At 38.0% G+C, this 18,656-nt stretch overlaps 1 protein-coding gene across 37 annotated transcripts in view; it reads right to left on the bottom strand.

The window, feature by feature from the left end:
- dlg2 (discs, large homolog 2 (Drosophila)) overlaps positions 1-18,656 on the bottom strand; it is a 298,249-nt gene that overhangs the window by 31,622 nt on the left and 247,971 nt on the right. For 20 of the 37 annotated variants that reach the window (XM_056240214.1, XM_056240244.1, XM_056240211.1 and 17 more), the window contains 5 exons: positions 16,721-16,780; positions 14,527-14,685; positions 4,644-4,800; positions 1,747-1,849; positions 231-275 (listed from right to left, as the gene is read on the bottom strand). In XM_056240214.1, the coding sequence (XP_056096189.1) occupies positions 231-275; positions 1,747-1,849; positions 4,644-4,800; positions 14,527-14,685; positions 16,721-16,780 (524 nt within the window). The remainder of the gene's footprint in view (positions 1-230; positions 276-1,746; positions 1,850-4,643; positions 4,801-14,526; positions 14,686-16,720; positions 16,781-18,656) is intronic. The other 17 variants (XM_056240216.1, XM_056240246.1, XM_056240220.1 and 14 more) reach the window with 5 other exon arrangements.

Raw genomic sequence — 18,656 nt, 5'->3', positions numbered from 1 at the left:
CAAGAATGAGACCACGTTCTTCAGCTAGACTGCAGAGAGTTAGACAGAACCTGAGATCTGAACCCAGACCATCAGATCTAAGCGCTCACACTGTCCTGGTCGGAGTTCCCAAAGCCTCATGGGAAGGCAAAAAGGAACTGTAAAATCTGCATTTTCGTTGTGGTCTAGCTCTGTGCAGTCTGTCTGTGTGGTACTGCTTTTGACCCAGGTGCTGATCACATGGCACAAACCTGCAGTTGGAGGCGGGGCCTGGCGTGGGGAGCACAGGGCAAGTTCTGACGGGTGAAAAAAGAGAGGACATATCAGTACACACCTGACCACACTGCCACATCTGTCTCTCTCACCTTATCACAGACTGTACGAGCACACATCTGTAGCTCATGCTATGCACACCTCATATACCGATTCCTATTTCATGGAGAATATGATAACTTGTATTTTTGTATAGCCACAATTTAAAGATGAAATGTGTCATTTTTTTGTGCCCCTAGTGGCAACAATTGGAATTGGGAATTGTGCTGCAGGAACAGGTCCTAAAACCCAGAGCATTTTTGCACTTTAAGTTCCATCATCCCAAAGTCAATGAGATTAATTTTTTGGTTAAATGACTAAAATAAGGTCCGTGGTTAACAAAGATCAAAATATTTTCACATTCATGCAAGTGAACACAAAGTTTCTCTGGGGAACGCAAATGTTTTGCGAGTGAACGCAAGGTTTCTCGGGGGAACGCAAAAGCATTGAATTATAATTTTCCTCCCATCTCATATTTTTGTCCCTTTAGGGGCTCCGTATGTTTCAGTTGGCCTTTGCTGGTTGATGACACAACTACAGTACACCATCTGCTTCTACAAAGCCTTTTTCTCTCTATTTTTTTTTTTAATTAGTATATTCCAAAAAAAGAATAAAATAAAATTATTTGCAAGTAATACACATAACATTAATATTCAATCTTTTATAATAGAGGTTTTTTGTGTTTGAGTCTTTTTTTGAAGAGTGAAAAAGTTTGAACACTACTGTTCAAAAGTTTGGGTTGGAAAGATTTTTTTTAATGTTTTTGGAAAAAAGTCTCCTCTGCTCACCAAGGCATTTCTTTGATTGAAATTACATAAAAACAGTATTATTGTGATATTTTATTACAATTTCATAACTGCAATTTAACTTTAAATTTCAGTGTTACATGGTCCTCCATAAATAATTATTTTAATATGCTGATTTGCTGCTCAAAAAATCGCAATGAAACCGGTTGTGTTGTATTATATTTTTGTGGAAACCGTGAAATTGTTTTAGTGGAATTTGTGAACGATACAAAGGTTTTAGTTTCGTAGTTGTCTAAGCACATTAAATTAGCATTAAAGGAAGCATTGTCACATCGGGAAAAAAAAAAAAAATCCACACACTTCACCTTTAACTAAGATAAGCCTGTGAAAACATTCTCAGATCCAAGACTATGGTGATGCATCCAACCCCATCTGAATAGGTCACTGGAGTCCAGAGCAGCCAAACCCCCTAATTGACACTTATCAAACATGGCACCTCAACACTCTGAGGGCACATGCGCTATTCTGTAACAGTCAGGAGGAATAATGTGCGCACCGGGTAGGGCTTGGCCCAAAAACGTCTGGGTGAGTTGTGTTTCTGTCCTGCCTGCAGCTAAAGGTGACCTCTGCACCCTGATTGGCTCCACGAGAAAGAATCATGTGACCTTCATCGACAGTGTTTGGTCAGGAGAAGCTGACGGACACTTACCCTCGGGCCGGTATTGGGCGATGATGGTTACCGTCTGCCCCGCTCCTTTCAGTGCAGCTGCAGCTTGTTCATGAGTGGCACCTCGCAGATCGATTCCATTAACCTGAAATCAATCACAACAAAGGTTGTTACATCATTAGCATCTAACTGTCTAATGATGTCTTATCAATAACACTCACCTGAAACATTAACTAAATGATCAACAATACTAGAATGACTTTTTGACAATTCATTACCCCTAACAATACATTATAAGTGTACATAAAGCATTAATAAGCTTATAAGCTAATTCATCACCTGACCTATATTAATGTCTCAAAATGTAAGTATTAAATGGGCAGCAATACTGTCACTCTTATTAAAGCTCTCTGGCAAATTCCTATTTAAATTGCCTGACTTTCAGAAAATGTTGTATGTTGCTACAGAGCAGCCTGGAGTGATCTGGCATTAGAAACGCCTGCTGTGATCCAGATGCACGGTTCTCCGGTTCAGGAAAAGCCTACAGTAGCAGATCAGTGGGTGGCAGGACCCTGTAAGCCAGAGTCTGCAACAACTGGACCACTAAGTAATCAATGTTCCTCCAAAATATGAGTTTGCCTAAGCTGTCTGCATCATCAGCTCTGTTTATGAGCCAAATGAAAGTCCAAGTTCAAGCAAGTTGGGACCGGCTGAGGGCAGGAAACGTACAGGTGCACTCATTTTTCCTCATTAAAAAGTGTTGCACATAAATAAATCAATAGTAATTGTGAAAAATATGTATTAAATTATGTTCACTTCCATGAAGGCTCCTGTCAAATCAGTAGCCTAATAAAAGCTGTTTTGTGGGGGTCGACATGTCGAGATCACATTACCAGGCAAATGCTATTTGTTTCATCCCGGTTTCCCCCCATTACTGAACACTTTCAGTTGTGGAATAAATTAACCATCGCTGACAAGTGTTGTAGTCCTTATGTAGCAACTTACATTTTTAAAGCATTCCACAGTTTCAAAGTTCAAGTTACTGGACACAACAATTCAAAAGTTTGGGGTGGGCAAGGTTTTTAAATGTTTTTGAAAGAAGTCACAGAAATAAATGCTCAACAAGGCTGCATTTATTTGATCAAAAATATAGTAAAAAAAAGTAATATTGTGACATATTACAATTTAAAATAACTGTTTTCTATTTGAATATATTTTAAAATGTAATTTATTCCTGTGATGGCAAAGCAGAATTTTCAGCATCATTACTCCAGTCTTCAGTGTCACATGATCCTTCAGAAATCATTCTAATATGCTGATTTGGTGCTAAATATCTTATTAATAGCAATGTTGAAAACAGTTGTGGGGCTTAATATTTTTGTGAAAACCCTTATATATTTTTTTCTGGATTCTTAATTAATAGAAAGTTAAAAAACAGAACAGGAAATATGAATAAAAAGAAAGTTCAAAATAACAATTTATTTGAAATGTAGAGTATGACTGTGTGTAATTTATGTTTTAAAACAAATTGTGAAAGTATCTTCATGTAATGTTAAGCACAGAACCTATCTGTGTTCTGAAATTGTGATTTCTTGTTTAATCTAATCAAAAGCGCTTTTCTTTTTTTAATCAGTTCAATTAAAATACAGTCACGTATTTTCATGATTAAGACTAATTCAAGCGATTGCCTATAATTTATAGTTAATAGCCAATGGAATCTCTTTGGGGTCCATGGGGAACAGGATCTTGTGTGACAGCAGGTTTAGGACTACAAACAGAAGACCTCACATGAGAGCACAGTGCAGTGGGTGGGGCAGACGAGGTGTGTGTGTTTGAGATGTGGCGTGTGTATGCCAGTCTCAGTGCGCCTGCAGCGTGTCCTAATGCTCATTTAACAGTGTGAACTCAGAAGGTACACCACAGCTATTCTTAGACTCCAAATCAGGCCAGCACTCCATTATCTCTTCCTTCCCTCTCTATTTCTCTCCTCTCCCTTGTTCTTTCTTGCTTTCTAATCAGTGTCCTAACTGTGATTGCTCTCAGCTCAAGCGGCAGCGACAGTAATTGCGGGGATCTGGATGGAGGGGTCTGATTACGACCGGCGAGTTCTGATGAAGCTCTGATAAACATAAATGATGAGATCAGCGACGGGAAATCAGCTTGGAGAGCTTCTCGAGTGGATCGCTGATCTGAATTGTTTCAATGAGAGCTGTAATTGTGCCGCCAATTAACACACCGCCCAAAAAGTTATGGCACTGAATCTGTGCCAAAAACTCAGTGCTGAAATTATAATGAGAAAAAAGAAATCTGGTAGTGGTGGAGTTTTGAGTAGTGACTAGACAAAAAATGTAATAAAAAAATAAAAATATGTTTTTGTCACAAGTTTTTTAGAGTTCACAGAATGATGTGATGGCGCCATCTCCTGTTCAGCACAGGTGCTGCACTACTCCGTGGGAATTGTATTTACCAATTGAATAGTATACATGATGTTTGTTCAAATAAAAATAAAAAATCAGTTTTTAATAAAAATTAAGAAACATTAATATTACCCCATAAACATTTAGGTCTGTTAAAACAATAATACGCATGACTAGGGGACCCTAATGTAAAAGTTAACGAAACAAGGTCATTTAAAAACCTAGATTTATCAACTACTCATTTGAATATTAAGGGGGATGTGTCCTCCTAAATGTTTATATAGTGTTAACAGCTTTGTTTTTAACAAAAAAAAGTAACTATGACATCTATTCATGACCTTTGAGGTAGATATTTGAACCGTAATAAATGTTAAACCCAATAACTGACTGATTATCTCATGTTTAGAAACACACAGGAAGAACAATGTACTTTGTGATGATCACTGTGATCATATTTTCTGTTTTGCGCTCATATATATGATAAGCCCTTCTATATTTGTGTATTTTTGTGCGTCCACTTACGGATAGGATCTGGTCTCCTCTCCGCAGCTCTCCGCTGAGGTCTGCTGGCCCTCCTGCGAGTATGAAGGAGACGAAAATGCCTTCTCCATCTTCTCCTCCTACGATGTTGAAGCCCAGCCCGGTCGAGCCCTTGTGCAGAATGATCTTCCTGGGCTCCCTGTACACACAGTTCAGGTAATACATCAGATCAGAGTCCGTAGGGCTCAGCATCTCCACTGACACACGCTGCGCTCCTTTGTAAATATACACATGCAAACTATGCGTGCGCGCACACACGTATCCACACACTTGGGTCGGTCCAAACAGTCTACAATGTAGTCAAGCACAAGAGCTGACACCTATTGGGGACTGCTCCACTTATGTGCTATTTGTCCCATTTCCGCCCGGTTTCCTAGAAACGGAGAAGACGCACAGCCTCACACACGCACAATGGTATTCCTATCATTATGGGGACTTGACTTTCCAAAGACAATCATTTTTATACTGTACAAACTGTATATTCTATCCCTTAACCACACATTTTTCCAACCTCCCCCCCAAAAATCCAACATTATTTCATATGATTTATAAGACGTTTTCCTCCTGGGGACCAAAAAATGTCCCCACAAGGTCAAAAATTAGATATTTTTGTATAACTATACTTGTGGGGACATAATGGTCCTCATAACGTAGGGAATACCAGGTACACACACACATAGAATATCTCTCTCTCACACACAGTCACTTACTGTATATACTATGATAGATAGTATGTTCCTACTTATCTTGTGATTTAAACATATAGCATTGATATACTGTTTTATTTTTACAACAGTGTGTGTACATATAAAATGTAATAATAAATACATAATATACTGCGTTATGTTTATTTATACACACATTATTATATTTAAAACAAAATATAATAAACAATATATAAAATATAACAAACAATTTTTTAAATAAAAGAATAAAGTTATATTATCAGCTTAACAATACACACATAGTGTAGAATGTAGCACATAGCCTAGCATTTAAAATATAAAAGAACTATATTCAAATAATTCTTATTTTATGTCACAACATTTCTTTATTCTTTTAAGAATTTGAATCCCGAGCTGTGCTGAAACGCATTATAGGTTGTGATAAAATGTTCCCAAAAAGTCTGATCCACTTAGCCTGGGCCCATTCAGTTAGTCATAGGATCCTGACAGTTGGGGCATCATCCTGTCAAGTGTGACCAATCAAACCAAGAGATATCTTGAGCTGTGACACTTCTGTCAGATACACTTGAAATGTGAAGATAAACAATCTCCTGAGTTTACAGATGATAATGCAACGAGACGACACCAGAGATGGAGCTATTTTAGAACAGAAGGCTAATCCGCTAGCGCTGTGTTCAATCTGACCTAGTTGTGAGGAGGAGGAGAGGCAGGCCCTTCCTCTCTCTCTCTCTCTGTGCGTCTGTTTGGCTCGCCTCAGATGATGCTCTTCAGGCCATAAACACAAACTAAGCCAAAATGCATCCCATGAAATGTGAAAACACACTTTTGGGGCATAATCATTATATTTAAGAGTTTTTTTTCTCACTGGCTGCAGTATGAAGAAGAAACATAAACAACAGCATTATTTAAAACCCAGCAGAAGGCTCTGCCAATCGGTTGCATCAGGAGTTGATCAAACAAACATGTAATCGGTAAGTGGTAATCCTGATTGTGCCAGTAATCCTGCTTTTCAGCGAATCAGTTACGACTCTGCCTGGCCAATGGTAAAAAACCTTATTAATACTCATGAGTCAGACTGGCACGTCTGGATACCACCCCTCTCAGGGAGACATGTACTGTAAATCTGTAACACAAGGCCGTAACCATATATCTTGAACATATTTGTGAAGTAATCCATTTAAACTATTTGCAAATAATATTTTATTCAAAAGTATGCACACATTCACTCTTGTCTATTATGTCCAAAAAGTTTCTTGTCTCATCACATTCAGTCATCAACATTTAAATGATAGCATATTTTCAATTCAAGATAGCAAAATGACATTAAAAAGTTGAGTAGTTTGCATCACTGTATGTTACTGTGGGTCGTTAAATAAACATATCCATCGTAAAACAGTTGTCAAATATTAAATGTTTAGATACTTGCATCTTACCACGCACGCATTCTCTCACAGTAAAAACTAAAAGCGTCATGTTGTAATTCACACTCGTCTTCAGTGAATAGTAGGCCCTGCTTTCTTTGATCTGATTGGCCATAATTTTAACATTGATGGGCACTGTTAGACCGCTGAGGCAGACCAGTAGCCTGGGAAAACCCAGACAACTTCCGGCAAATTTAGATTTGCTCTGAAACTGAGTTTAAACTGAGAAGGGTCTGGTTTTAACCAGGCTAGCAGACCAGCCTAAAATTTTTACTTTTTAAACGGTCTGTCATCCTAACAACAAACAGAGCGTACGTAATGGAGAGAAGAATTAAGAAATATACATTTACACTAGCATTTTTGGTGGCTATTAAGTCAACTAGAGCAAATTTCATCACATATTCTGATCTTATGATTAGTCTGATGCTACAGAAATGGAGCTCACATGTTTAGTAGTAGGCTACCCATTAGATATAATAATGCTGCCCATTGTTCATGTATGAGTGCCACTATGAACCAAAAAAATATGACCTGCAAAGACCTCAAGCAAAGAACAGTTCCAAGTCTCTTTGCACTTTGTAATAAAATCAATGGGTGCTTCTCAATATCCCTCCTCGTCTCCTCGCTCCTCCGTCCTCCATCCTATGACCCGGAAACTGATCGAGCTCAGCCATCTTGAAGGACATTTTTGTCATAAGTGGAGTCATAAGTGAGGATACACAGGTGTATCCAATTTGGGGAAGAGTTTCATCGACTAAACGTGACGCACGTATACATTCTCATCCCCCTTCACATCGGTCACGATAATTTTAATTTATACTTTACCTTTGCAGTTTTTATAAACCACACATCTCACATATTTCAACAGGATATCTTGCTTTACTTTGATTTATTATGAATTTCTTTTATATAAGCAAACTTTAAAAACACATGGGCAGACTCCAATGTATAAAAAAAGCCTTCATTCGATTCTTCCATCCTCATTTTCTTTCCTTGCAGCCTTCCCTCACATCCTACCGGGGCTAGGATAAGTGAGCAAAGGAAACGAGGATGCACAAATAAGAATTGAGAAGCACCCAATATGGGAACTACACCAGTCGATTTTTACCACTAGATGGCACCCTATTCCATTTTATTTCAACCACATAATTCATTGAAGACAAAATCTACCCTGAATCCCAACAGCATGCTTTTGCAGAAAGTCAAAGTAGAATTAAGTCATATATGTCTTAATACTGCAAATACGGCACAGAAAAGGTGTGCTGACAGACTTTTTAAACGAGTCACAGAAGTGGCATATATGCTGATTGATAATTGTCTTGCACAGCTTACAGAAGACAAGACACATCATGACTGTAACATGACAACAACGTTTAAGGTGGCTCTGATTTTATTCATCTTAGTCAGTGGTTCATTTAATGGACAAATTGGTGGAAAAAATAGGATAGAAATACTATAATTCTAAAATTATGAATTAAAATAACCTGATATTAATATTAAAATTAAGGTCGGTATGAGCCTGCATTATTCCAGCTTATACAAACATAAATTGCAGCTATAATCACAAGGATCTGTGACAGCTGATCTGAAGTCTGAGGACTCACGCTGATACTAATGATATGCTGATCAGTAGGTATTTGACACTGCATATAGATTTATTTTGAGTAACGGCTGGCTCAGAGGTGGGTTGAGTGCGTGCAGCGCCCCACCGGCTGTAACCATCCTCATTAAACTCTCAATCTTTTCTCTTCACTCGCATTTCTATCCTCCAAACTTCTCTCTCTCTCGCTCTCTCCCTCCCAGCTGCAAAACCCTGATAGAGCTCCTGTCTGTCTCCCCCAACACCTCAGTCCCAGATTACAAACAGCCACTGTTTATCATTTCAAGTTCAGAGCCAAATGGGAAAACAAACCAAATAGATTACACTCGTTTTCCATTCACAATACCCGAGGAGGAGAGGGGCGGACTGGCATTTCATATGCAGCCCCTCACACACATCTCTACCCACAATCATTTGTTCACTGTCATCCTGTGTTATTCTCCCTCCCTTCTCACTCCAAACATTCTTCCAGTGTAAGAGCGTTCTGAATATGAAAATTTGTCATAAGCCTCATCCACGTGAAATATAAGCTGTCATTTCTAATGGGCTGGCATGCTACGCTCTTGTCGACTGGCAAAATAACCATTGCCTTTCAAATTCAACCTCAATGAAGGAAAAGAATTGCAGAGTACCTATGTAATGACCCTCGGCCTCGAAGAAACGAGATGAAAGCTAAAAACTGCATATTTCAGCACTCGACAAAGCAAGAAACCCCTTAATGGATTTTTGCTCTTTAACATTTTCTTTCCATTTCTAGATAGTTGGCAACTTCACTTGAAACAAATTCTAGGTTTGTCAGTCAAACTGTGTGTGTTGTAAAGAACATTAATCCCATTACATGGCATCTGTTGGACACAACTATCAGGCACGTCAACAACTGGAGCTAAATATGGTTGTCACTTTTCTTCTGGGCTTAATCTTGTTAAGCCTCCAGCCTCATATATTTGAATAGTAGTGACTCCTGTTCAATTCACAAACAAATGAACCCTATCAATCAATTTATCTATCTATCTATCTATCTATCTATCTATCTATCTATCTATCTATCTATCTATCTATCTATCTATCTATCTATCTATCTATCTATCTATCTATCTATCCATCAGTTCATTCATCCATCCTTCTATTGATCCGTCCATCTATCCATCCATCTGTTCATTCCTCCATCTATCTATCAATCTATTCATCCATCCATCCATTGATCTATCTATCTATCTATCTTTCTACCCATCCATCCATTTGTTGATTCCTCCATCTATCGATCTATCATCCATCTGTTGATTCCTCCATCTATCAATCTATCCATCCATCCATTGATTCCTCTATCTATCTATCTATCTATCTATCTATCTATCTATCTATCTATCTATCTATCTATCTATCTATCTATCTATCTATCTATCCATTTATTGATCCATCCATCCATCATTTCCTCCATCTACCTATAGATCTATTGATCAATTCAAATATCCATCTATCTATCTATACATCCATCTATAGATCCATCCATCCATCCATTAAATCATCCATCTATCTATTGATCTATCTATCTATCCATCAGTTCATTCATCCATCCGTCTATTGATCTATCCATCCATCTATCCATCCATCTGTTCATTCCTCCATCTATCTATCTATTGATCTATCTATTGATCTATCTATTGATTGATCTATCTATTGATCTATCTATTGATCTATCTATTGATCTATCTATCTATCTATCTATCTATCTATCTATCTATCTATCTATCTATCTATCTATCCATCCATCCATTGATCTATCTATCTTTCTACCCATCCATCCATTTGTTGATTCCTCCATCTATCTATCGATCTATCCATTCATCAGTTGATTCCTCCATCTATCTATCAATCCATCCATCCATCCATCCATCTATCTATCTATCTATCTATCTATCTATCTATCTATCTATCTATCTATCTATCTATCTATCTATCTATCTATCTATCTATCTATCTATCTATCTATCTATCCATCCATCCATTGATCTATCTATCTTTCTACCCATCCATCCATTTGTTGATTCCTCCATCTATCTATCGATCTATCCATTCATCAGTTGATTCCTCCATCTATCTATCAATCCATCCATCCATCCATCCATCCATCCATCTATCTATCTATCTATCTATCTATCTATCTATCTATCTATCTATCTATCTATCTATCTATCTATCTATCTATCTATCTATCTATCTATCCATCCATCTATTGATCCATTCATCCATTGATTCCTCCATCTATCTATTGATCTATTCATTCATTCATCCATCCATCTATCCATCCATCCATCCATCCATCCCCCCCTGTTCAACAGATATGACCTCTGAAATAAAACCATGAATACCTTATGACCTATGTTGGGCTTCTCTCCGGCTTCAACACTCTGTGGTGCCAATCTATAAATGCCGCAGATCGAACAACACCCTCAAACATATCCGATACCTCTCGACACAATCAATAGGCTTTGACTTTCATCAGATTCCCAGATTCAGAGAACACTCACAGAGCAATTTAGCTGTTGAGTAGAAATGTTAAGACGTGTATTATTGATACATGCACCCCCTGCCGTCCTCAAAAACGCTCTCTCAGCGAGAGAACTGGATGGCCTTTTCACTTCTTAGCTCAATGGAGTCTCTAGATAGCAGGCTCTTCTGCACCTTTGACTGTTAGAATCACAGCGGTAAACTCCGATACACTCAGCAGATCCAATCGAATCTTTTCTGCTTCATTTTTTGTCCCTTTTAAAGAGCAGGTTGGCCCCGCTAGGGAAGTTTAAAGGATGACGCAATAGTAAACACTGAACTTTTGTTTTTAAAAAGCTTCAATGTTTCCTCCCGAGGGAAAATGGCATATGCTTGGTATATCATGAAAACAAGTGTTACAAAGCTGGCAGAAATTGTACCGCTGATCAATGTGAGATGCGTCTGTATTGCCAACTATCAGTGAGAGGGAAGAGTGAGGTTTGTTTGGTAAAGAGGGTTCATTATTTGTTGGTTCACTAAAGTGCATGTCCCACAATGCACTGCAAAGGACATTTAGGGAATAAAGAACAAACAATGGATGCACTTTTGCCACAATGTAAACAGCTTTTCTGAGAATCTATCATTTTGTTTCTAAGTAAACAGCCAAATAGTAGATTAAATATAAACGTCCACTAAAACAGATTAAAATAATGTTTTTTACGGCAAGTAGGAAAATGATTACATCATTAATTTGAACACAACAAGATCTGTATGTCTTCTTAGTTTTTTTTTTGTGCAAGTTTATTTTGGATACTAAAGTTTTGCCAGAGCAAATACCACTAAAAGACATATTTTTAAACATGAATTAAGTTAAATAGTTTTTTAAATAGTTATATAATTAAATAGTTTTTGATATGTCTATTTTTAAATGAATAAATCCATCAAAATACATAGGCAAAACTTATGTACCAAAAAATAATCCTTAGGGTTTGATAGTTAGTTCAAATCTCTTATCCTAGGCTGTCTTAACAAACACCACTTATAAATTGAGATAATTTAATCTTCACATCCTCACTGATGATATAAGTTATGGATGAAATAATTAGTATTCTTCTCGTACAATACTAATATACATAAACAACACCTGTCACTGTTAGAAATGGTTATAGATTTCCGACATTTGTTATTTGCATTCACCAGAAGCATATTTCAAAAATCTATCAGCAAACTAGATTAAGCTAGTTTATCCGGCTCTAACAGGAACACAAGTCATACAAATTAGAAGTAGCAAAATCTCGTGGGAACTGTGATTTATGGTCTATGTCATTGCAAATTTTTCCACATCAGCAAAACACAATTAGTATGCACCCTTTGCTTTTAGCCCCAAACAAATTATTAATCATCATACAAACAAAACTATCACTTCAAATCAGCGAGCAGCCGGTGTAGGGGACACAGCCCCCACCGAACGCATATGGTGCAAAGCTACAGAAGTGCCCGGAAACCAAGAGCGATTCTGCCAAACGGCTTCATCCATTGAGTGATGTGAAGGAATCTCCCTCCTGACTGATGATTTAGAGATGACAGGATCTGGAGAAATACTCTCTGGGAACCATGCTTGAGGTTGTTGATTAAGATCACATTAATGTTTGTGTAAAGTTGCCAAGAGGATACGCATTAAGAAAACATCAAAGACATTTGAATTCTAGTCAAATCAAAGGGTATGACTACACCGAACAAGAAAGAATCCGCTTGGAGGATAATTTAGCAAATTGCATACCAGTATCTCCTGGTGATGCCTAAAGAGTTCAGTGATACCTGGAAAAACTTCTCGGATTTGACATCTGCCAGCTCATGGACCACATTTCTACATCCAGAGTTTTGAGCTAATAACTTGAGCCATGAATGGCATAGAAATGGCACAAGGGGATAATCACAGCTTTTTACCAACCTTTCGCACCATATATTCCTAGAGCGCCACGTGATTTTCTTTACTGGCAGCTGTCAGGAGTTACTCAAACAAGGCTAATCTGAAGTAACAGCACTCTTAGGCAGAGTATTTTGGTGTTTGTGCATCATAAAATGATAACTGTTCCCTTTTTGGTAAGATACTGACAATCTCACATGCTCGGTCACACAGAACTGGCCATTTTCACAGAACTGCTGCCTGCGCTTTCCCTTGAAAAGCATCATCAAAAACCTGGCAGACCCTGAACATGAGAGACAGCGATCCATTAATCACAGATGTTAACGCTGGCATTTTCATGAATGCTTTTTTCGCAAGTCCTGAGGATTTAAGCGATGCATTAGGTGTTAGCGGTGGCGTTCTGAAATGCAAATCAATTCAAATCCCAGAGAAGCCAATTAGACGGCGCTTTATAATTCATAGAGTAATGAACAAAAAAATTCAAATCAAAACAAACCGGTAAACAAAGCACACCCACGCTGAGGGCATTAAGCGCAGGGTTTGGATAACAGCGAAACATTACTCAGCCATTTGTGCCAGAGAGTCTCTTAGTCCCGAAGAGCATTTCCTCCGCGGCCGAACCCCCTGTTTACACTCCGTTCATCTCCCGACTATTACATTTATAAGCCTAGTCATTTAATCAGCGAGAGCAGAGATATTGCGTTATTGCTAATAAAGTTTTATATCCAATTAATGATACAAGCTGCTGCCTGGACCTAAAGTGATATCAGTTAGGCAGGAAATAAGGAAGATAAAATCAATCCACTCTGAGTTATGATGCACTAATGTTGAATGGATGCCACAGGCACACAAGCAAACCACGAATGACAGTGGCCAAGCTCTGACCTTCATGGGGAAGCTGTCAATAAGCAATACAGTCTAACAAATGAAAATACAGACAAATTGACAGTGGCTGGGAAGGGAAGGAAGTAAGTGGACAGCTGCAGCAGAGATGTGATTCAGTTATATTGTTGTCACGGGTAACTGCCATGGTAACTATCAATCTCCACGCTCGTGTCCTCTACGTGCACTTTGCATTATTGTCGGATGAAGTATGAGGAATAAAAATGAATGAGAATTATGCAAACCTGTTAGAGCAGCTCATTTGCAGTCCTCACTGCCGTAATTCTTTCATTAAAGCCAACATGAAATGGCATTCGCAACTTTTTTTTTTTCCGATATCAGACGTACACTCTCATTCATGTTTGGGGTCAGTACGTTTTTTTTTTTTTTTAAAGAAATGTTTTTTAGCAAGGATGCATTAAAATTCCAGTAAAGACATTTATAAATGTCAGAAGATTTCTATTTCAAATACTGTATATGCTGTTATTTTGAACTCTCAATTCATCAAAGACTCCTAAAAAAAGGTTGGTTTTCACAAAAATGTTTTCAACAATGATAATAGTAAGAAATGGAAGAATGGAAGTGTATTTCTTATAAAATTGATTTAATTTTGATTTCTTTCTTGGAGGTTCTCTCAAAATATGATTCTTACAAAACATGAACCCTGTTCACTGAATCAAACCTCTGCAGATGTATTAAAAAAGACTAAGGAAAGAGCGAGGTACACAAAAACTGGGGCATGCAGGTGACTTTAAAATGGGGCGGGGCATGCAAGCCAGCATAAATTAGGGTGTGGTCATGCAGGTGAGATGTGGCCACAGAATTTTAATTGACGTCCCATGCAGAGCGCTGTGCTCAGTACCTGGTGATCTCGGAGTCAGGGAGCAGGCCTACGTGATAGTGAGGGAAGTGGGGGATTGAGTGCATGGGGCTTTTATCAAACTCCACGGGGGAGTAGAGACGGGGAGAGGGGGCGCGGTCACTCAGTTTGTTCACAGTGCTGTAAACTGGCTCTGGAGGCCTGGTGTGGGAGAGAAAGAGAGAGGCAGAGAGCAGAGCAGCTAGGGTTAATGCGCTGAAGTAGATCGATAGAGAGTAGTGACAGACCGATATAGCATATACAGACCGATATAGCACCCAGTGTCAAATTTTGTTCTGTATTTTTTGACTCGGTTTCCAGTATAAATATTTAAAAATGACAAATTTACCTGAGAAACAAAATTGCATACAATATTAAGACTTGATTTCAGAGAATATGTGCTTAATTCAGTGTTTTCACTTAAAGGGGTGGTATAATGCTCCTTTTTACAAGATGTAAAATAAGTCTCTGATGTCCCCAGAGTGGCTATGTGAAATTTTAGCTAAAAATACCCCATAGGTCATTTTTATAGCATGTTAAAATTGTCCTTTTTTGAGGGTGAGCAAAAATGCGTCGTTTTGTGTGTGTCCCTTTAAATGCAAATGAGCTGCTGCTCCCGGCACAGAGGGCGGAGGTTCAACAGCTCGTTCTAAGCAGAGCCATAAGCCCCTTTCACACAGCGCTTTGAACCCGGCAAATTGCCGGCAAATTGCCAGAGTGCCTTCTGTGTGAACACAAACACGACCCGGGACTGATGCCGGGATCGATGCCGGGTTGGGGACCTAGTAACATTGCCGTGTTCAGACCCGGAACGCGCGCTGTGTGAACAAAAGCCGTAACCAATGCCGTGTCGTAATGATGACGCTGAAGTAAAGTGAAAGCAGGCTAGTGAAACGGTATGTAATGCGCTAGTTTATGATCGAATCAGAGAAAAAAATGCACAAGCGTGGTTTCTCCAGAGAGAAATCGCAGCTCATAAGCAAACTATACACGTTGCTGAGACATTACACGTCACATCGATGTCACGTGTCTTTCCGGAACATACACGGGTTGTGTGTGAACGCGCTCTCTGATTCCGGCAAATCACTGGCAGTGTGAATGAAGCAAAATCAAACGAACCCGGGTCAAATCCCGGGTCGCTTTATCCGTGTATTTTCCGGAATCTCTGTGTGAAAGGGGCTATATAGAGCCCTTTGTTGTGAGGTGGGGTTTATGTAAATTTAGGGGTTTGTGATGTCACTAACCCGGGAAAAAACCTGTTTGTTGTAGTCCTTAAAAAGTGATTTCTGTAAAAGAAAATATCTCCCTTTGCTTTGAACTTTGCAGATGTTGTTTATGCTCAAACAGGAACAGTACACACTAACTAAAGTTAGAAAAATGAAATCATAATCAACCACCCTTTTAAAAAAATACATTATCTTGAAATGTTTTTCTTCTTGTTTTTAAACTCTTTAGATTTCTGTTTTAGAAAACAAGACAAAAATACTGACATTCTGAACAGTCTTCAGTGAAAAATGCATTTTCTTTAATTATTAAATTATATTGAGTAGATATTATTAAAAAATAAGTGGACAGCTGACCAATTTAATGTATATTGTATTATATCTCTTATGCTACTAAAATGTGCAATTTTACTCTAGATATTGGAATCACTATCAGCCATTATAAAACCCATATCGGTCGACCACTAACAGAGAGAGAGAAAGAAAGAGAAAGATAGACAGAGAAAAAAAGAGAAAAGGGTGAGAAACATGGCAGTGGAAGTGTGTTAAAAGGAGTAAGGAAGGAACTGAAACTAGTTAGTTCAACATTTGTAAATACATTAGCTTTGATAAGTAGTGTTGCAATAAAAAAAATTGACCATTTCAATTTCACCATCCTAAGCATCCTCAGATCTTCAAAACTAAAAAAAAAAATTATTTACTGTTCTGTGTTAATACTGTCATGCCAGTTTAAAGAGACTCCACAGGGACTGACATCCAGAGATGTCTTGCTTTATCTGTCATTCCTTTTATGAATTCCCTCTTTCTGAATCACTTTTGGACTCTCAGAATTACAGATCTGACCGTCGCTGTTTATTTTATACAAACAATCCAAAGTCTCAAAACAGAAAAGGCTGGCAGGAAGTAAGAGCGTGTGCATTAAGGACAAAAATGAACATTCAGGACCCAAACGACGGCTCACTTAAGTCGCTCACCTCAACTGGAAGTGCTGGGAATCAAACCTGTGACCTTCCATCTCATCTAACGAGGGATTTCTGATCAGAAACAGACAATAGGTTAGCATGAAGACAGTTTTTTAATGAAACTAAAGTGTGTAAAATGTTCAAATGTGTATTCAAAACAGCTGAAATGTATTCAGTACTTGTTACGTGTAGCATGCAGAAACAAAAAAGAGACACCAACAGAATCCAGGTCAAAACCAAATATGACAACACAACAAGCCCCATTATACAATACAATACAACTGGGTTTGACACACAAACATACCTAATCAACCACTCAAAATATTTCAATGTAAAACCAGATACACTACTACTGTTTAAAAGTTTGGGCTCCATAAGAAATTAAACTTTTATTCAGCAAGGGCAAATATAAATTGATATAAAGTGACAGTAAAGACATTTATAATATTACAAAAAAAAAATCTATTTTAAAATAAATGCTGTTCTTTTAAAACTTCTGTTCAAGAATCCTGAAAAAAATCCAAGTTTCCACAACCATATTAAGCAGTGCAAATGTTTTCAACATTGACAATAATGAGAAATGTTTCTTGAGCACCAACTCAACATATTAGAATGATTTCTGAAGTATCATGTGACACTGAAGACTAGAGTAATGATGCTGAAAATTCAGCTTTTCATCACAGTAATAAATTACATTGTAAAATATATTAAAGTAGAAAATGGTTATTTTAAATTGTGATAATATTTCACAATATCACAGTTTTTACTGTATTTTTGATTAAATAAATGTAGCCTTGGTGAGCATAAGAGACTTCTTGTAAATCCTAAAATAAATCCAAACTTTTGAAAGGTAGTGTATGTAGCATACAACACATGCACAAACGGTCTACTGAAAAACTAGACATGTTTATACACCTAATCAATTATTTTGCTACTTTTATTGACATACATTTTCAGGAATGGAATCGGTACATGACACAGATTGGATTCAAACCTGAATTGCCCACATGAGCAGCAAGGCTCAATGCGTCTGGAACATGTGCGCTAATCACTAGGATCTAACATATCCTGCAAGTTTCAGTGAGCTAATTTGTAGCATCTGGTTTCGGGTAAGAGAGAGCGAGATCGTATTGCAGATGCAAAGCTACATTAGACATACTGAAGTTAATGCGAGTGGAATGTTTTTGTGACGACCGCTTTCTCTCTTCGCTCTGCATCATGTGATGCTAGCTTGTGACTTGTCCTAAACAGAGATGACTAACAGACACTCTTTTACCATCCATTCATTCAACCCCCTTTTATCATTATCATTTTATATTTAGAACAGTTCTCGTTGTATCTTCTACTCCTCAGTGTGTCTTGCCTTTCTCTCAGTCTCTCTCTGCATCTGGCTTCAGCACATTTTTCCACATCTGCAATACTTCCCTTCTCCTTGCCCTTAATACAGGGTCACAGAGGGATAAATAAACCATGACAAAACCCTTATTATCAACCACGGCACAAACCCTCTGGCCCTTCACACTGACAGCAGGGCACAGAGATAGAATTAGGAACAGGCTAGCGTCACCCACTCACGCTACATATAGAGAACCACAAACTTAATGTGATTGACTTGAGTAGCAAGTTTATGGATAATTATCAATGATGGTTTATATTTTGATGGTCCTGAAACAATATCACATACTACATTAATTTGTTATGCTGGTTAGCCCTGCCCATTGTGAAATCTCACTAGTCTAAAATCCTGCTCCTCATTACTGTGCATTAAACATCAACACCTGAAATGTTTCATTCCATGTAGACAGATAAATGTCTCAATTTAGGGGTAGGTTTAGAACCAGGGAGCCCACTAGGGGGCCTCGGCTAACTTACAAGTGGGTTGCAATATGTCTAAAAAAAATATTAAAGTAATAATACACTACAATTCAAAAGTTTAGGGCGGCCTTGG

The sequence above is a fragment of the Rhinichthys klamathensis genome, unplaced genomic scaffold (assembly GCF_029890125.1).
Source record: "Rhinichthys klamathensis goyatoka isolate OS25496 unplaced genomic scaffold, OSU_Roscu_1.1 h1tg000585l_1, whole genome shotgun sequence".
NCBI lineage: Eukaryota > Metazoa > Chordata > Actinopteri > Cypriniformes > Leuciscidae > Rhinichthys > Rhinichthys klamathensis.
The sequence above is the reverse complement of the archived record's forward strand: the minus strand, read 5'-3'. Positions and strand labels throughout refer to the sequence as shown.